The 18898-nt window shown below is 55.3% G+C and overlaps 2 protein-coding genes across 2 annotated transcripts; both read right to left on the bottom strand.

The window, feature by feature from the left end:
• Nucleotides 1-54: 54 nt before the first annotated feature.
• MLKL (mixed lineage kinase domain like pseudokinase) lies at nucleotides 55-4695 on the bottom strand. Its single transcript, XM_031505840.1, has 10 exons — nucleotides 4239-4695; nucleotides 3939-4052; nucleotides 3662-3836; nucleotides 3463-3560; nucleotides 3202-3337; nucleotides 2584-2668; nucleotides 2036-2184; nucleotides 1789-1838; nucleotides 1188-1328; nucleotides 55-107 (listed from the first exon to the last, which is right to left on the bottom strand). The coding sequence occupies exons 1-10, from the start codon at nucleotides 4693-4695 to the stop codon at nucleotides 55-57; spliced, it is 1458 nt and encodes a 485-aa protein (XP_031361700.1).
• Nucleotides 4696-7045: 2350 nt separating this feature from the next.
• On the bottom strand, nucleotides 7046-18071 carry FA2H (fatty acid 2-hydroxylase). The gene is made up of 7 exons (XM_021541050.3): nucleotides 17786-18071; nucleotides 11969-12064; nucleotides 10161-10303; nucleotides 9945-10051; nucleotides 8550-8722; nucleotides 7833-8085; nucleotides 7046-7169 (listed from the first exon to the last, which is right to left on the bottom strand). Exons 1-7 carry the CDS (start codon nucleotides 18050-18052, stop codon nucleotides 7090-7092), a joined length of 1119 nt encoding a protein of 372 aa, XP_021396725.1. The 5' UTR covers nucleotides 18053-18071; the 3' UTR covers nucleotides 7046-7089.
• Between the last annotated feature and the right edge of the window lie 827 nt (nucleotides 18072-18898).

The following is an 18898-nucleotide window of genomic DNA, read 5'->3' as shown; positions in this document are numbered from 1 at the left end:
CGAGGGGCACCCCGGGGCTTGCTGCCTCTGGCCACCCAGCCCCGCTTTCCACAGTTAACTTCCTTGGTTTCTGCTTTTCTCCAGGTCAGCCAGCGAGTCCACAATCTCTGCAAAACACAAGGATGGCATTAACGAACACAGAGGATTTCTGGTAGGCTTGTTTGGATTTTTTTTTAACAGATGAGAAGATGGCTTTCCCTCACTGATGACAACTGGGACACAGAGTCACACTCCTTGGGCCAGCACAAACAGGCAGGAATTAGCAGGGGACAGGCCTGAGCAGACAGCACAGCCCAAACAGAAGTAGCTGTGTTTATGGAAACACCCTTGTGAACAGCTGCAATAAACCATCCTTCCAGCTCAGCACCACACAGTGGTAGGTGTTGGATTATGATCACATTAGGGTAATAAAGCCATTCTGTTTCCTCAATGTGACTTTGTCAACATCTCTAATGATATTTTGGCGGGTTTTTTTCAGCCAGGGCTAGTCCCTGTGCCAGGGCCATACTGGTGGGAAATGTGACATTCAGTGGTTTCTTGGGCACATTTCCCACATCTCTTGTATGGATCTGGTCCTGTAGGATGGAGTGGATGAAATTGAAGGAAGTTTTCTCCCCTTAGACAGATGAGCCAAGGGAAGTATGTGACCTCTGTTACTTCAAACACACCAGAAATATTCCTCTATAATTTCCCGATGTTGCTGTTGTATCTCCTGATGGAGACCAGTTACTCATCTGATCAGACACAAACCAGCTTCAGAGGCAGTGAAAACTTCCCTGTCATAGAGCAATGCCCAAGACTGGGATTTACTGCTTAAAGCTCAAGGCAGGAGATGTTCCTGCAGAGTGTTGTGGCTGCTCCTCCAACTTATGGGATCTGCAGGACCTGAATAGGGATAACTCACAGATCCCTACTTCCTACCCCTACTTGTCTGATAGAAAAAGCTACTTTTATATGACACCAAATGCACAAACAGCCTGGGGATTATTGTCATGGCATGGGTAAATAAATGTTAATGTGTGAGGTCCAGAACTGGGGGACTTGTTAGCATACAAAGAAAGGTCAAGGCAGGATCCCAAAACACAAAGCCAGGCAAATTCATAGGGGAAATAAGGGACAAACTGCCTGCTGAAGTAGCTGATGGAAGGATGCAAAGGGCCTGTGGAGGAGGTGTCTGGGACACTTACCCTCGGCAGAAGGGCGTTGGGAAGGCTCAAAGGCCTGGCACTGTTCAATGATTTTCCTCAGGTCTTCAGGACAATCTTCCCCAAGAGGGTCCCAGTAATGGTGACTGCAGATTTTCTCCACGATCTCCTCAGGAGTGCAGCCTAGAGAACAAGTGCAAACAGGAGTGTCAGGACGGAGCTCTGCTACCACAGGAGGGTGCTGGGGAGGAACCCAGTGCAAAGCCATGCCAAGAGCCTGCCTGCAGCCTTTGGCAGGGAGAAGCCAGCAGGGAAGTGACCCAAACTCTGTCTGCAATGAACCCCACTGTATTTGGCATGACACTGCTGGGCTTCAGTAGAGCAAGATGTGTTCACGCTTAAATGCCCAGAAACATCCAATAGAAACAAAAATTATTTGCATGTTTGTGGTTTAAGCAGGTTGCTTTACTACAAGCAATACTTCACTATATTGTAGTTTCAGGAGAAGTTATGAAGCTGTCAGGCACTGCCACTGGCACCTGCATGGGATGCTCAAGGAAGGAGCAGGGAGCATCCAGTGCCAGACAGGAACCACACTGTGTCATGTGGCTTTTATGTAGGGAACCAGATACTTCTGTCTCACCTTCAAATGGGATTTTGGAGGTTGCAATCTCTGCCAGAACGATCCCAAAGCTGGAAGGAGACAAGCAAGATTGTTAGTATTAATTCCACCGTGTATTCCTCCCTTTTACTGGAGAGAACTGTTAGGCTGTGCCAACTGGAAGCGTCTGCTTGTGTGTCAAATTAAACCTGGCCTCCTTCCATAGCTCAGTAGCTACTCTGCCAGACACCTGCCTGCTCACAGGCATCTCCTGGGAGGGCAGACACACCTGTATATTTCACAGGGCCTCTTGTAAGGGTAGTTGATGTCTTTCAGGTTCTCTGGAGCAATGTAGGCCAACATAGAGACTTGTTTACAGTCCTTCTTGGCTTTCCTCTTGATGGATGATTCTGTTTCACACAGCTCAAATCCTGACAGCTGATTGAGAGAATGAGAGAGAGAAAAGGAGGAGTGGAAACCTGTGGTGCAGCTAGGGACTGCCCCAAGATGGAGAAAACAGAGCGAGATGCCCTGAGCAGTAAAGGCTGGTGTGCAGCTGTGTGTGCTGCCCAGCACGAATCTCTTCCTGCAAGCAAAACCAGAGGTGAAGGCAGGTGAATCACCCCAGCTTCAGCTCATTCCAGGCTGGATGCCTTAGGAACCCTCACTTGGTTGACGATAAGACCAAGATAGGGAGGTTTAAGTGCCTAAAGTCATAGGAGAGATGCCACTACCCAATTTTATCTGGACCATCACAGTTCCCTTCAGTGTTGGTGCAGGGAGACATCCACAAAACCATTCAAAACTCCCAAAAGCATCTCCAAGTGTGGTGCTTACCTTCACACAGTAATCCCCAGCCACCAGGAACTTGCTGCTGCAGATGCAGCCGTGGAGTCGGGATTTCTCCCCTGTCTGGTGCAACCTGCAGATGGATGGAACCAAGGGCAACACGTGATGATGATGGTGATGATGATGATGATGATGATGGACTGACCCATGCCCACCTCTGTGCTCCCTCCTGCCATGGAGGCAGTGACTGACATGCAACCAGAGAAGCCAGCAGCTCTCTGTCTGTCTTGGTGGATCAACCCTGCCAAGCCAACCTTTCCAGCAGGTGCTGGAAGAGCTGCTGTGGGCAAAGCAACAAGCCTTGTGGATGAGCAGGACCTGTAAGGAGAACTGCCGTGCTCCAGGCTACTTCCAAATCTGGGGAAGGGGATTTCTCCCCTTCAGGCCTTTGCAGGCTTGAAGCCAGATGTAGGGGACAGTGACCAGTGTAGATGGGAGCTACTGCATCCAAATCCACTACCTACCCTACACCCCTCCCATCCCAGTGTCCCAAGGTGGTGTCACTGGGAATCTGTCTGACAGGATACCACGGCTTACTCTGAGATACCAGGAAGCTGCACCTGGATCACCAGGTGAAATTACTCACTGATTTATACAGGTGCTCACCTGTAAAGGCCTCTGGCAGCTCCCAGGGCCATCCGAATGCGGATATCCCAGGAAAGGTGCTGCTGCTTGTTCAGCACATCCCGCAGTGTCCCATGCTTACAGTACTCCATGATGATGGAGAAGCAGGGGCTGCCATCTGCAAGGCAAAATCATCCTGCCTTGTGCCACCTCTTGAGAGGGGACCACAGCAAGGCACGTGCCACCAGCTAGCACTGGGGATGGCAGGGGAGGAAAAGGGTGACATTAATGTGACACCCCTACCGTTCTCCTCAATGCAGATCCCGTACATGCGAAGGATGTTTGGAGACTCAAACTTCTTCAGGGTCTGAATCTCCTTCTCAAAGATGTCTCTCACCTTGCTGTGGAAATGGACAGCGTGGTGAGATCCCTGGAACAAGGCATGGCATAGTGCTGTGCCACCCTCCTGGGGCCACACTTGTTCCCACCCAGGACAACTCACACTGGGTCAGTGGTCAGTGGCCTCTTGAAGGTTTTGATGGCAACAGGGTACTTGAGGTACTCGCCCTCGTAAAGGTCGTAGCTCTCTGTGTCCTGCAGGTGCCTGTGGAAAGTGAGTTGGTCTCGCTTGATCTCAGTGATGTCTTCTCTTTTACCAACATTGACCTTCTTCAAGCCTGCTCCCACCATGTGCCAGAAGGGAACAAGGGACACATTAAGCAGGGCTTGGGGGGAAAAGATACAGTGCACAGGGTGCAGGTGGTGTGACACTGACTTACGCTCCATCTCATGAATGACTTTGTTCAGCTCACTTTTCATCCAGTCCATCTTGCTCTCCATACAGTCCCTGTCGATGTAGATCTCCTCAAGCACATCTTTGGGCTCCTCAGTACCTAGGGAGAGAAACAAGCAGAGGTTGAGCTACTGGATGAACAAGCATGACTGTGTGATTTTTTTTCATGGTTTAAATGTCCCTTTGGCTCTTCATGGCTATGGCCATCAAGCCAGAGCTAGGTAACAGCTGGAGAGAGGTGCCAGCCACCAGTGGCAGGGAAGGAGGGTTTGCTAAATGCACTCACTTGCAAGCACCTGGTCCAAGAAAGCTCTGTCATCCTTCAGGTCCTCAGCATCCTGCCTGCGACATGTCTTTGACTGGAAAGCTTCCAGGAAAGCCTGCTTCTGCTCTGCCTGCAGCAGGAGCGAGAGCCCCTGGGCAATGTCCTCCAGGCTTTCATTCACCCAGACAAACTCCTCACCAGTACTTCGGGCTCGCAGGAACTTCTGGATCCAGCTGGTTTGGCTGTATTTCATCACCAGTTTCTGGGCTTCCTCCAGTGCCCGGAGCAGCTTTTTCATCAGTTCCTCTTCATGGTGGGAGATGTGCTGTCGTGGCTGAGCCCTAAGGATCCTCACGGGCTCCAGCAGAATCTGGATGCGCTCCACGAGGCGCTGGCACTGGTGCTTACAGCACTTCACCTGCTCGAATTGGGCATGGATGGCCTGGGCCACAGAGAGGACCCTCTCCACGATGTCCATGCTTGCACCAAAGGGCTTGGCTGCTGGGGATGTGGGCTGGTAGTGTCTGCTGCAGGTAAGCCTCAGGTGCTGCTCAGAGATCAGCCAGATGCAGCTCTTCCACGCCTTCCACCCTAGGGAGCACCCTGATATGGCACATGTCCTCCCACAGCCCCTCACATCTCCAGCTGCTTTGCAGACTGGAGCAGGCACACACAGAGACATCGGTAGCAGTGGTAGTAGCACATCTTTCTCTGCATTAGCAAGAGATGTTTTGGCTTGATTTATGTACATTAATTTAGTGTGAGCCATCCCAGAGAGCTTCCACCAGAGGAGCCGGGACATCAGTGACCTAAGGGGCATCCCCCCGGCAGCATTTCTGGCTCCAGCCCCATATCACCCTGGGTTCCCACCAACAGAGCCCACACCTTTGGCTGTAAAGATCTATTTTCATTTCTACCCAATGTCTCTCTCTCTCTGTAGTCACCCATCTAATAAAGGTTTGTACATCTTCACAGTCCCAGCATCCCCAGCTGCTCCCCATTTTCTCCCCATAGCTCTGTTCTGCACTTAAGATTTTGATTTTAAATCAAGCTCTTTCTATGTGCTCAGCATCCCCACAAGGATGGTGCCTACTCCTCAGCCCATGCAGGTAGCAAGGACAGAAAACCACTGCTGTTGCAGGGAAATGAGCAGCAGCCCCTCTGACATAGCCAAGAGACGGGGTGCCAGGTTCTACTGGCTGGAAACGAGATGGAAACGCACCCAGAATCCAGCTGCAGCCACTCTCCTGTCCTCTTCAGGCTCTGCAGCACAGCCCCCAAGGAAAGATCTCGTCTGCTTGCCAGGAGAAAGCCTCTGTTACCTGCTCCTGCTTCGCTGACCTCGGCTGCCTCCGCAGACTGGAGGGGCACGGCAGGATGAGCGCGGGTTTAAAGGGTGTCACAGCGGAAGGGACGTTGTGCAACCCAGCTTCCCACGCCAGCACAGCTCCCAGTTCCCAGAAAGCTGCTCGGGGTATTCCCAAGGGCTCTATGTCCTAGTGCTGGGTTTTGCCTGATGGAAGAAGGAATTGCCCACAGGAAGTGCAGTGGGAAAAAGGGGATTGGGGAAGTTGTGCACCCCTGTATTCATGGTTCTGCTATTTTGAGCGCTGCCACTCGTTCTGCTGTGCTGGCAGCTGTGGGAAGGTTTGCCCAGAGCACTGGAACACGCACAGCAAGGTGGTGAACTTCCTGCTGAACTTCCTGCATGTGCAGTGAGACCCTCCAGAGTCAGCCTTGCTCCTCTCCCCATTTCTGAGCCCCAGGAGCCCCCAGCACCAAAGGAGGTGGGCTGTGGCCACCAGTGTTGGAAACAGGGCTTGACCTCTGCTGGGAGTGCAGGAAGTTTTGCAGATGGCTTCGTCAGAGGGCCAGGCTGATTTTGGGAAGCTCTGGGGTGCATGTGACACTATTGCCCAACTTCAGAGAAGTGAGTGGCAGCTTCTGCTTACCTATAGCCCCAGCATCACATAGGTTTGCCGAGAATATCCCCTGCAAATCTCCTACCTCACCATGGCTGATGAGGGGAGCCAGGAACGGTGGCTCCAAGGGCCATCACCACCTGGAAAGGGACACACGAAGGGTGGGAGAGCAGACTTGTGAGCAGCCCTGAGGGATACATTTCCCAGACCCTTTTTAGAAAGTTTTATTTTTCAAAATATACAGTTTATTTACAATTGTAGTGTCTACAGTTTTACATATAAATTTATTTCAAACCTTTAAATATCTGCAGTAAACATTAGGGAAAAAGTAATAAAAAATAAAATCACAGGATCAGCAAAAAAGGCATCTCATAGTAATTGTTTTCATTGGAGTTCGAGTTTCAAGTAGCCAATGTCTATGAAAACCATGAACTTGATAAATCTGGCAGAGAGATATGGGTGCACGGTTAGAAAAAGGCACAATCCAGAGCTGTGGGAGCCATCCCAAAAGGGCTGCAGGCCAAGAAAACCCTGTGCTGAGATCGGGCCGGGAGAAGGACCTAGGACAGGGAATCCCCTTGGCATGAGTTAGGCAATAGGGGTAACTGCAGCATGTTGGGTGCCGGGGGAGAGGCGCCCCAGGAGAGACAGGGGCTCCAGCAAGGTGCCAGGGCAGAGGAGGGAGGGTGGCATCAGGCACTTCATCTTTCAGGCAGCAGATCTGCCCGTGCATCCATAGCCTGGAGTGGGAGGGCAGCGAGGTGGGGGCAGCAGTCCACCAGGGAACCCCACAGCCTCCTCCTCCCTTTTCCTCACCATCCTCAGCCCCCCATCCCCTTGCCAGTGGCACAGCCCCCAGGAAGGGGCAGGGCCTCGCTGGGGGCTGGGGAGGGACACCAGCCCCAGTGCAGGGGGTATGGACCCAGCAGCTGAGCACTGGGCTGGGGCTGTCAGTCCTCTTTCTTGAAGGTCTCCTCAGGGATGAGTGTCCGGAAAGGATAATCCCAGAAGCGTGTGCTGATGCCAAAACCTGTGGGCAGGGAAGAGAGAGTTCAGCCCATGGCACCACCATCATCGAGGTGTTGCAAAGGCTCTGTGTTAATTGGTGAGGGAGGAGTGTCCACATTTTAGGAAGGGAGGAAGGCAAAATGAAGACAAGGAGGAAGAGCAGAGGGAGCAGGAGCTGGCTGGGCCATGCCAATAAGCCCCATGGATGATAGCTTATCTGGATGGGGCGTTTTCTCCTAGGAAACTGGGCAAAGGGCAGGTTGAGCAAGCACTGGGCTAGGGAAAGTGTGGGGCGGATCTGGGGAAGCCCAGGGCCTCACCCTACACCAGTCAACACCTCCCAGCAGGAAGAGATGCTGCCCCAGGCAGGGATAGTCACCCACATCCCAGCACCATGGGGGTTTGGCCTCTGTACTGGCATTCCAGGCAGCACTGATGCCCACCAGTGAGATGGGCTGCTGCCTTCACCCCTGCACTGCTCTGGCTCCCTATCCTCAACCTGGGAGCCAGGAAATATTCTCCGTGGGCTACAGCACCTCACATGCTGCTTCCTCAGCAGTGCAATGCTTGGCTCTCCTCATCCCAGATCCCAAACATTTTGGAGCAATCAGCTGCACACATGTAGGTAGACTGAATCTTTGACAGCCCTCGCCCCTGCCAGCATGCACGGGGAACACGGTGCTACCTGATTTTTGGTGCTCAAAGTGGTGCTTGACGTGATAAGCCTTCAGGCCATACAGGTAGGTGCCCTTTTTGGGTGAGCCATAGTGGAGGTAATAGTGCATCATGTCGTAGATGACGTAGCCGCAGAGGCCCCCGACGAACACCGAGAGCCCCAGCACCTCGGGCAGCAGGAGCCGCAGGACGCCGTAGAAGAAGCCGATCACCAGCGAGGCTGGCACGGGAGGGAAGACCAGGCGGGAGCTGTCGAAGGGAGACTGGAAGCAGAGAGGGACAGTGGGACAGGCAGCTCCTAGCTCATCCTACCTCGCACATCCCTGCCAAGCATCAGGGAAAACCATCTGGGAGAAGCCAACTGCAGAAACCCTCCCCAGAGCTGTACCCGCTGGTGAGAGCAGCCCCTCGTGCATGCCAAGGTGCCCAGGCACCTTGGTGGCTTTATCTGGCAGGTGCCCAAGCTCCACAGGGACATTTCCTTCAGCAAAGCTAGAGGGAGCCTGTGGCTCTTTTGGCCTTGCCCAACCACAGAGCTTGAAGATTTAATTCCAGCTCCTCCAAGGCCGTTTTACAGCCCTTGCTGGTATTGGGTAAGTGCCTCGCTTGGGATGCCAACTGAACAGGCATGAACAGGCTCTGGGCAAAGGCCACACAGTAACAGGGTCCAGCGGGGCAAAGGCCACCATTCCCACGGCCCAGGGTGCCGGCGGGGGCTGTGACTCACCTTGTGATGCTGCCCATGCAGCAAGAAATGCAGGGTGATGAGATAGTAATTACTAGCGGGTGGCTTCATGTGGAAGACAAAGCGATGGATGAGGTACTCTAGCAGGGACCACAGGATCATTCCCAGGAGGAAGATGAAGGGGAAGTAGTATTTGTGGACGGGGATGGAGTACTCTACACAACGAGACGTGCAGTGGTCAGCAGGGCAAGCGATGTATGGGTGCTTTTATCCATCACTATCCTCCCACTGGCATCGGAGTGATGCCCAGCTCTCCCTCCCTCCCACCTCCTGTCCTGAGCTTCTCTAGGGAGCTAACTGCCCTAGCTCTGCTCTAAACCACATTTTCCTTTGATTCCTATTAATTTACAGAAACAGCCAGCTTCTTGCTGCCTCAGGAAGACAGTGAGGAGAGCTCCCTGCATCCCAGATTCCGACAGGGGCTTGGACGTGCACTCTAGGGACTGCGTCACCATTACAAAGCTACTTCACCCACCAGAATAAGGCAGGAGGGATCTTAGTTGCACAGGCAGCACTCGTGACAGTAAAACAGTGCTGTTGGTGTTGGTGTTTATTTTTCAGGGAGAAAAAGAATAGACTTGTTGGGCACTTTCCCCCGCAGAACATTTTTCAGCCACCTCCTTCTTTCAGAGCTGGCTGTCAGCCCTACGTCCTTTCTAGTAAAATTTGGATTCCCCCAAAACTTTCTTATTTTAAGGAAAAAAAATCCCACAAAACTTGGCAGCAAGGTGCTGAATGCCACAAGGAGCAGGGAGTGCCTGTGTAGCCAGCGCTCCCCACCCCACAGCCCAGCACAGCTGGCACTGGGTGGCACCTTGCAAAAAAAATAGGGAACCCAGCAAAAAAGGAAAAAAAAAAAAAAAAGACAACAAAGAAGACAGCCTGCCCTGGCCACGCTTGTTATTCCCGGGGGAGCAGGGAGCAGACAGTGGGAGATTCAAGGGCAGGCGCTTCGGGCAAACAAGCCTCGCTCTGTGAGGCGCCGGCGGCGCTGAGAGCCGGGTTTGTTCAGCCACGGCCCGGGGTGGGCGACTGGAACACACCCCAGCACCCACAGCACTCAGTTTTGGGGACTGAGGGAACCGAGGCAAGAATGAGCAGACTGCAGCCCAGGTCAGAGGGCTCTGTGCCTGTACTGATCTCCTGGGTGAATCCTGTGGTGAGGTGGGCAAGCACAGGTGGCTTCATGCAGGGGACATGCTGGTGGCCACAAGGGAGAGGTGCTGACGTGCTGCTCTTGCAGGTGGCTTGTGGTGAGCACGTACAGGAGGAGGGATGAGGAAGGGATGCAGGTCACCACCCACCCAGGGCATTCCTGCCCCTGGGCCCAGAGTGGGGTCAGTAATGGAAGCCCAAAGGCTTTCCTGCTGCTCCTACCTGTGGTGAAGGAGGAGAAGAGCCTGGTGTTGCCCTGAGCAAGGGAGGTGTAGCTGACCCAGCTGAGATAGAGCACCACGGGTGTCCATACCATGAACACCACGTACCTATGGGGTAGAAGGAGATGTCAGAGGAAGTGTCCTGCTGGCTGGTGAGCCATCCCCTGCTCCTGGGGCAGGCACCACCCAGGGCACAGTGCAGACCCTGTGAGCTCACCATGCTGTCTTGGAGAGGAACTCAAGGAAATCCGAGTGGAAGAGGCGGATGGGCCGATCCACAGGCTGGTGCACCCACTCGTCGTACTTCTCCCCTAAGTAGCCCACCTGCCACAGCAAGGGCTTCTGCCAGTCTACCAGGTCCTGAGGGAGTAGACAATGGTTGTAGTGCTGTGGAACCCACAGACCATCCCAATACCAGGCACAAAGCTGAGCTGCTGCTGCAGGCTTTTGGGCTGCAAACTCCCTCCCATGCCCCAAGAACAGTTGCTTCTGGTTCCAAGGTGCCCTGAGCTCCCCACAAGCACCAGCACAGGGCAGACAAAGGGCCAAACACACACATCAGCCCCAGGGCTTAGCTCACCCCTGTGCCACCAGGTACCTGCCAGTGGATCAAGGTGAAGGTGGCTGTACCCAGACCTGGGTCAGCATCAGGCCCTGATAACTGAGGCTCTTTGCCTCTAGAGCTGCTGAGATTAGATAGTGAGCAGTGATACTGCCCAGCAGAACACTTCTGGTGGCACAGGGATCCCATCCCCATGGCACTGCCCCAGCCAAGGACATTTCTCCTTGTGCAAAGGACACATGAGGCAGTCACAGCTGTTTGGGCACCCCAGTGAGGAGCAAAGTGGGAAGAGATGGAGAGCAGGGATACAGGATGGGAACACAGACTCCAGCAGTGTTGCTGTGCATGGCTGAACTCAGATGCAAGAGTAAGAAGGGACCTGTGTGGGTATGTATATTGGCATGGCATGAAAATAGGAAGGCACAACTGGCAGCACCACCTCCTCCACTGCCCAGCATCCCTGGACACATCTTCTGCTGGCCTGGCCAGATAAGCTGGATTCTTGGTCCCACCCCTATGCCAGGACTGAAACCACACTTGTCTGGCCAAGCCCTGGGCCTGACAGCTCTCCTCGGGCTGCTTGTGCCACACAGCACTGGCACAGCAATCTGGCACCTGGGATTGTGCTGCCAGTGGTGGGGATGGCTCAGTTCAGGGCAGCCCAGGGCAAGAAGCTGGGGTGGCTGTGGGCATTCTGGGGGCTCTGTTGCAGGCAGGGATGAACACAATCACACAGGAGGGGAAACCTCAGCATGGGATGGGAACAGAGCCATTCTCCACTGGGGAGGTAGGGGGAAAGTTAAAGCATAAAGGTCACTTGGAAATGGTACAATCTCTTTTAAAGGTGCTCAGTGATAAAATATTAATCTGGGGAGTGAAAGATGTTCTCCTATTCTAAACCCCCCCCCCAACTTTCTACAAGATAAAAGCATGCTTAGCAACCAGCTGGGACCATGCAAAATGGTGCTATGGAGGGCAGGGACAGCCAAAGGCACCTTGGGGACAAATCCCCACTGTGGCAGGGCAGGAAGCACCCTGCACACACAGGGATCACCCTGCCCAGGCTGGGGAATCCCTTACTGCTCATTATGACTGCTCAGGCAAGGGGAAAAAAAAAGAAAGTCATAAAATAAATAAAACAAGAAAGAAATAAAAGCAAGCAAGGTGCGGCTTGGCAACGTTTCCCTCTGGAAGGGCACAGCCTCTGTCAGAGAAAGGCATCTCTCCCATGCTGCTGCAATGGGAGCCTCCCAGCGTGGCCACGCCTGTGCAATAAAGCATGAGCAATGCCATCCACACCAGGAGAAAGGGCAGAAGTGGCTGGAGCAGTTTGGCTTCCTCACGCCATCCCTCCCATTTAACAGGCCAGCAGAAATCCAGCACTCATGCAGGGAAGAGGAGACCTGGTGTTTCCCAGGAGCACTCTGGCAAACAGTGTGCTGGAGAAGCTCCAGAGCTCTTACCGTCTCCACATCCACTGTTTTGTAGCAGAGATCTGTCTGCTCTGGAGTCTGGGCAGCAGCAACCACCTCCTTCTCATCCACTGTCTCAGAGAGGCTCTGAAAAGAGAAGGAAAACTCTGTGGTGAAGCACCAGTGGTGGATTCAGCTGGGGATGGTGATGGCTGTAGCACTTAGGGGTATGGCCAGAGTGAGCTCCTGCCTGCTAAACAAATATGGGAAAAATTCTGGTGAATTTAAGTCAGTCAGTTCCTGCAGAGCAGGTTTCCTGAGGGAAGCAGCTGGCAGTGAGCTGCCCTGCCCTTCGGACTGAGCATCGTGGGCTCAGGGCTCTTTGGAAACCTCCTTGAGCCCAGTGTTTGGAATACCCTGCCCATGGCCAGGACACCATGGGTACTTCAAAGTGGCAATGCAGAAACTCTGGGCCCTGGGGCAGCATTTTCTCCTGCAAACAGGCAGTGCCATAACAGAGGTTACCTTGCCACTACCAGTAAAGCAAGGGGCATTGCTGGGTTAGTGCTCCCTCCGCCCACCCCACTGATCTCCAACAAAAGCCCAGCTGGGCTTTATGGTCCCTCAGAAAGCTGGGCTGGCAGACCTGGGGAGTGTGGTACAGCTGGTGCCACCACCCTGGCTGTGGGCACAAGGGAAAGCAAAGAAGGAGAGACCTTGTCCAGGGAAAAAGGCAAAGTGCCCTTCACAGGGTGACACTGGGCTGGGTGCCTTTGCCATGGGCTGTGGAATACGAGGTGGAGTTTGGTCATGGCTCAGGAGAGCACGTTGAGGCACAGGGGATGCACGGGTGCAGTGGTGGCAGGATGAAGACCCAGCTGCAGTCCCACTGGCAGGGCGGGCTGAGAAACAGGAGAAACCTGCCTTGTCTGATGCTTGGAAGCAAACACGTTGCCAGCTGCCAGCAGCAGCCTCCTTCCTGCAGCTGTGCCAGCTCTGGCGCCAGCCGTGCTGCTGGTGGGGGGCTCGGTGGGGTTGCAGCCGTGCCCATGCAAACCCCGAGGCGGCCGTGCCCCCTGGCAGCGCTGGCTCCCCGAGCAGGACGTGCCAAACATGCCTTTTCCCCCGCTTTGCCACCCTGAGTTACCCATTAACCCGGAGCAGGGTACGGCGTGGCCCGGCAGCCGCAGCACAGCCGTGCCCGACGGGGGCTTCCAGCTGTGCTGCATCCAGAGAGGAAGGATTTCTCCCAACTCCTCAATGGATGCTCTCCCCACTGCTCTGAGAGGGGTGCACAGCCACCCTACTGAGGGGAACAGCACCCTGGCAGCTGCAGGAGGGCCTGAGATGCAGGAAAGCAAGTGTCACCTTGCCAAAACGCCAGGACTTAACTCTGTGCCTTGCTGGGGACACCGAGGCAGGGCTCAGGCACTGTTTACCGACCGCAGGCACTCCTTGCAAGCTGTGCTCCCACCCCATTTCTTGGGCTTGCTGGATTTCAAGCCTCATTCTGCTGGTACAGGAACTGGATCACCCAGCTCTGAGACAGCCCCTTGCTTAGGGCAGCGGGTAGGGAAGGACCGGGGATATTTCCAGCCAGTATTTCCAGGCTGGATACTACTGGCATCAATTTTACTGCAGGCAGAGCACTGATATGAGCTGTTGACATGTACCACCACACCTCTCTATGAGGATTCCTACTGCTATTTTCCATGCTGCATACTCTGTCCTTTGGCCAGACATTCCAAAACCCGAGGGCAGATGGGATGTCTTAAAATCCAGCAAAACATGGTGGATTTATGGTTTTGCCTCTGCCCTGCAGATGCTTTGGAAGAAAATTTAGCTTTAAGAGAGTGAAATGGCCCATCCATGCCCTGAGAAATGGGCTGGTGCTCTCCACCTTCATGCTTGCACCACAACCTAGCCAGCAGCAGGAAGGATGCTTAAGAAAGCTGGGCTGACGCAATGCCTGGCACCTCTCCGCCCTTTTCCGAAATGTTCACACACCTCCAGTTCCCCTGCCCGTGGATGCCTGAGCACCATGTCATGGCTGGAGGCTTCCTGGTCCTCCCAGGTCAGGGAGATGGACTGGGGGGCTCACATCCCACCTCACCACTAGCACCTGGGCTGGGTGACATCAGTGAGGTGCCATTGTCCTGTGTGCTATGGCAGCTCCCCGTCAGCACCTGAATTGTCTCCTACCCCTCCTCTTCCTCAGCTGGGGAGCAGGAGGAAGGCTCTCCTCTTTCTCACCCTGGGGCTGGCACTGAAAGGACCGGGAGCTGTGTCACAACCAGGATGCAAACCACCCTGGCATGTCCCAACTGGCTCTCCAAAGTGTGGCCTGTTCCTGCCTGCCCCAAGCATGCAGGCCCTGCTGAGATCAAGCCCCATGAGACCTGAACCAGCACTGGGGCTTTTGTCCATTCTCCTCTAAATAGGAGGTGTGTTGGGAGGAGGCTGTGCTGAGCTGGCCTCTGCTGTCACCTGTGCGTGGTGAAGATGCATCTGAGTTGTCCCCAGGCAAACAGGTCCTGCCAGGGAAAATGAACAAGGGGCCTGATGTAAGGAAGGGAAAGTTAACGCCTACAAGGCACTGCACCTGTAAGTGAGCAGCAGTCCCAGTAAGGTGCTGCTGGTACACCCAGGGCCAAACACCCAGGGCACGGCACGATGCAGTGACTGGGTGACCCAGCATCCACCTGCGAGCATCTGGCTGCCCTGCGTGGGTCACACAGGGAGCTCAGCACTGGTCCTGCCCCAGCTGGAGAGCACTGGCTGTGCCACCCCAGTGCTGTCCTGCATCAGGGCTTGGGGCATTAAAAGAACAAAATGTGATGTGAGCTACAGACAGAAAGGGTGGTCCCACACAGGGTTCGGTGCTCTTGGAACACAGGCAGAGAAGCCAGAAACCTCCCCCTGGCTCAGATAGGGTGATGCTGCCTGCAGACAGCTGCTCTGCCAAAACCCTGGACCCGGGGTATTTTCCATCCATTTGCCCAGTGAGTCAAACCCCAGAGGAGTCCTACCATACCTCTGCATTGCTCCACAGCCTCCAGCACCTTCACTGAGCTCCTCAGAGGCTCAGTTTGCTGGTGTCCACATGGGACAAGCTCTGCTGGCAGTGAAGGTACAGGCATGTAGCATGAGGACACCCCAGGAGGTGCAGAGAGCCCAAGCAAGGTGCTTGCTTGTGGAGGCACCATCCCAGCAGCACCATCCCAGCAGCACTGTGGTTTGTGTTCTCTGGCTGGCAGAGCCCCACAAAGCTGTGTCTTAGCCCATTAAACCCTGGGTGCAGCAGGACTATTAAAAGGAGGTGAACTTATCTCCTAATCGTAGTAGTAATACAAAAAGTGACTTCTTGTTACATCACCCCCAAAGAGGTGCCCCAGGTGTCCCGCCTACATCCAAGAGTGCTCAGGCTGGGATGCAAAGCCAGGGAGAGCCTGACGTGCAGCAATACAGGCAAGAGAAAGAGAAGGACACTAAACCTGAGAAAGATGGAGGATTGTGACTCACACCAACATCATGCACCCCAAAGAGGCTGTGATGAAAGTCCCTCATTGCTCAAACTGGAAGGGTAATTAGATGATCCAGTTCCCTTCTAGCGAGGCTGTTAAAATCCACTGTCTAGTTTAGGTAATTACTGGTACTCGCTTTGATCACCCCTATATGTCCTGCTTGCATAGATAAAATGTTTAGAGATTAATTTGTCCTTAGTCAAAAAGATTTGGGTGATACAGAAAAGGGACCTGTGGCCAAAGGAGAGAGCCACAGGAAGGGGCATGGAGACACCAGTGGAATGAAGGCTGGATCTTCTTTATCTCTCCTGCATTAACACATTTTTCCCCCTTTCCAAAAATCCTGGAAATTTCTGAAGGAAGCAGAGGAGGATGCTGGATGCTTGTGGGACCAGAGCATTCTGAATCCCTCAGCATGGGGATGATGGAATCCAGCGGGCAAGGAGAGGCCCTGGCAAAGCTGTGGAATATAACACTTCCTCCAAAGACCTGTTTGGGCTACACCTGCCCCAAAGCACCCAAAGCATGAACCCAAGCACTACCAAGGACATCACCTCTCCTCATAGAAGATTTCTGGGGGGTGGGGAGTAGGGCAGAGCAGTTCACACATCAGTGCATGCTGGACATGGCCTCACTGTCCAGCAGGCAGTTCTAATCCCTGCCCTGTGTGGTTCAGGCTGGGATGGTTTATCTGGCAGCAGCAGTGTCTGATCTCCCTGCGCCCTGGCGTTATCACGCCATGTATTTGCATTGGGATGGTGGCAGCTCCCCTCGGCAGGAGAACCCGTTTGTCCGGTACCTTCCTTCGCCCCAACCCGTTGGGCTCGTCACACCTGCGAGGAGGCGGCTCAGCGAGTGTCCCAACAGAGGAGGTGCCACCGCCGGCATCCGTCCGGGGAAAACGCAGGCACTGCACCCAGGCTGAAACAAAGCCCTGTCTGTGGCGCTGGGGCCGAGGCTGCGCCCTGGGGAGGACACCCAGCGAGAGCAAACAACCAGCCCGAGGGACCGGCCGGTCACTGACCCCGCTGGGATGTCTAGAGAGGAACTGCTGGGCTGGTGAAGGGGGCCGGGCTGGCCCCTCTGCTCAGCATCCTGCCCATGGTGTGCTGTGAGGGCTGGTGGCTGGGTAGGAGTGCCCGGTGCTACCCGGAGGCTGCGGAACTTCCCCAGGGAGCTCTCTCTTCTGCCTGGACAGCACGGGACTGGCACAGTGGGGACAGAGCTGTGTGTGTCCCATGACATCAGGCAGTCAAGGAGATGGCTGGGCTCCTCTCCTCAGCAGTGGCTGCTCACCACTGGCAAACCCCAGTGCCCACTCTGTGCCATACAGTCCTGCTAAAACTGACACTGAGCTCCATCTCCTGCATTGCTCCAAAGACCCCAACATCTCCATGCCACACTGGCACGACAGATCCACCCATCAGCCCTGCTTCCTAGCATGGCCAGGGCGGGATGTGGCTGTGGAGTGGGACCCTGTAAGTACCCAGCTCTGTGCACTTGGCGCCCTGTGGGCCTCAGGGTCCCCTGCACCTCAGACCCCAGAGAACTCCTGGGAGCCAGGAGGCACATGGGATCTTGGAACCCTGCACACCTCAGGCACCACCCATGCAAGATCCCAGGAGACCCAGATATCCTCTGTCCTCTTCACCCTTCACACCCTGTAGATCCCAGACCCTACAGAGCCTGATTCTATGGGTCCTGTCCTCCTCAGACCCAACACACACCATGTCCCATACAGCTCAGACTGAGATTTGGGTGCAGTAAACACCTTACATGGTACATGCACTCCCTGACATGTACACCCCAAAGCCAATCCAGTCTCTGCAAGTTGGACTCTGATAAGCCTGGACCTGGAGTGCCCTACAGACCCTGTATGGCTCAGACTCTGCACAGTTTGGATCCAGGGTGCCCTACAGACCCTGCACATCTTAGACTCCATGCACTCTGGACTTGAGATGCTCTATAAACCCTGCACTACTCAGATCCCAGAGAGCACAGACCTGGGGTACCCCATCAAAACTCGATCCAGGACCTGGGGCACCCTATAATTTCGGTACATCCCAGTCCCAGGACGTGGGGTGCCCTATAGAACCACTGTACATGCCGGCCCTGGGACCTGGGGTACCTTAGAGACACTCTGAACGTCCCGGGATCAGGACACTCCGTACAGACCCTGCACACCCTGGGGCACCCTACAGCCTCTGTATCTGCCAGTTCCGAGACGTGGGGCCCCCCATAGCCCTTGTTCACCCTGGAGCAGGCACCTGAGGCACTCCGCAACCCCGTATATGCCCCCGGGCTCCCCTATAGCCCCCGGTCCCGGCTGGGCCCGCGGCGGTACCTGCTCGTCGCCGGGCTCGATGTCCCCCACGTAGTACTGCTCCAGCCAGCGGCGGGCGTTCTCCGAGTGCCGGTGGGGCGGCCCGTCCAGCGCCGCGCTCACGTCGGTGCCGGCGCGGCGGCGCAGCAGCTGCTCCCCGCCCGGGTGCAGCCGCACGAAGCCGCTCAGGTCGTACAGGCGGCGGTGGCAGGAGACCAGGCAGGCGCCCCGAGCGCAGCGCGCCCGCACCTCGGCGGCGCTGAAGGACCGCGGCCCCGCCGTGGCCATGGCCCCGCCGCCGCTCCGCGTCCCGTCCCGTCCCGTCCCGTCCCGTCCCGTCCCGTCCCGTCCGTCCCGCCGCCGCGCTCTGCCCGCACCTGCTCATCTGCATACATGCATATGCAGCCAGGCCCCGCCCCGGGCCGCGCCCCGCCGCGGCCCATTGGGCAGCCATGGGCGGGTGGGCGTGGCTGGGGTGCGGAGGCTCCGCCCCACCGCAGGTACCCTGGAAAGTGGGAATGAGGCATCCCTGGAGAGGCAGAGCGGGGCGAAGGGGGCACAGCGCGCCCAGAGGGTGAAGGGGGACATGGGGCGTGCCCAGGGGAGGGGACAGGGCCCCCCAGGGGCCATGGGTATGGTCAGGGTGGGGGAATGGGGGGTCTGGGCAACCTTGGATGGATTATGGGGGGCACCGGGGTACCCCGGGGTGGAACTGGAGTATGGGCATCCCTGGAGCAGGGATGAGGCTGTGAGGGCATCCTGGGGTGGTAGCTGGGGGGTATAGGGCACCCCTGGGGGAATCACCCTTCCCAAGTTACCAATCCCCTTCCAAGGTTCTTGGTGGCCAAGGCAGGGGACGCCCCAATCGTGGCTCAGAGTGCCCCAGAGGAGCAGGGTCCTTCCTGGGGTCACCCAGAGGTCAACTCATCCCAGGGTCACTTGCTGCCAGGCACCACACCCCCTTCCCAGCTGTTTGAAGATATATTTCAGTATTTAAATAAATTTGCAATTAGTCAGGGGGCAGGAGGCAGCCCCAAATACTCCAAAGAATCACAAGCAAATAATTAATAAAGAATGACAAGAAAGGAGTTTCCCATGCATTTTTTTGGGAAGATTTCCCTCTGAAGTGAGGGG

Source organism: Lonchura striata, chromosome 13, assembly GCF_046129695.1.
Source record: "Lonchura striata isolate bLonStr1 chromosome 13, bLonStr1.mat, whole genome shotgun sequence".
In the NCBI taxonomy this organism is placed as follows: Eukaryota; Metazoa; Chordata; class Aves; order Passeriformes; family Estrildidae; genus Lonchura; species Lonchura striata.
The sequence above is the reverse complement of the archived record's forward strand: the minus strand, read 5'-3'. Positions and strand labels throughout refer to the sequence as shown.

Excerpts from the sequence above, each read along its gene's own strand:
- MLKL (XM_031505840.1), bottom strand. The coding sequence starts at position 4,695 with ATGGACATCGTGGAGAGGGTCCTCTCTGTGGCCCAGGCCATCCATGCC. Across the intron at positions 2,185-2,583 it reads CTGGGGATTACTGTGTGAAG|CTGTCAGGATTTGAGCTGTG; the intron begins GTAAGCACCACA and ends TCTCTCAATCAG. Across the intron at positions 1,329-1,788 it reads CTCCAAAATCCCATTTGAAG|GCTGCACTCCTGAGGAGATC; the intron begins GTGAGACAGAAG and ends CTTGTTCTCTAG.
- FA2H (XM_021541050.3), bottom strand. The coding sequence starts at position 18,052 with ATGGCCACGGCGGGGCCGCGGTCCTTCAGCGCCGCCGAGGTGCGGGCG. Across the intron at positions 8,723-9,944 it reads CTTCTCCTCCTTCACCACAG|AGTACTCCATCCCCGTCCAC; the intron begins GTAGGAGCAGCA and ends CTCGTTGTGTAG. Across the intron at positions 8,086-8,549 it reads TGCATGGGCAGCATCACAAG|TCTCCCTTCGACAGCTCCCG; the intron begins GTGAGTCACAGC and ends CTCTGCTTCCAG.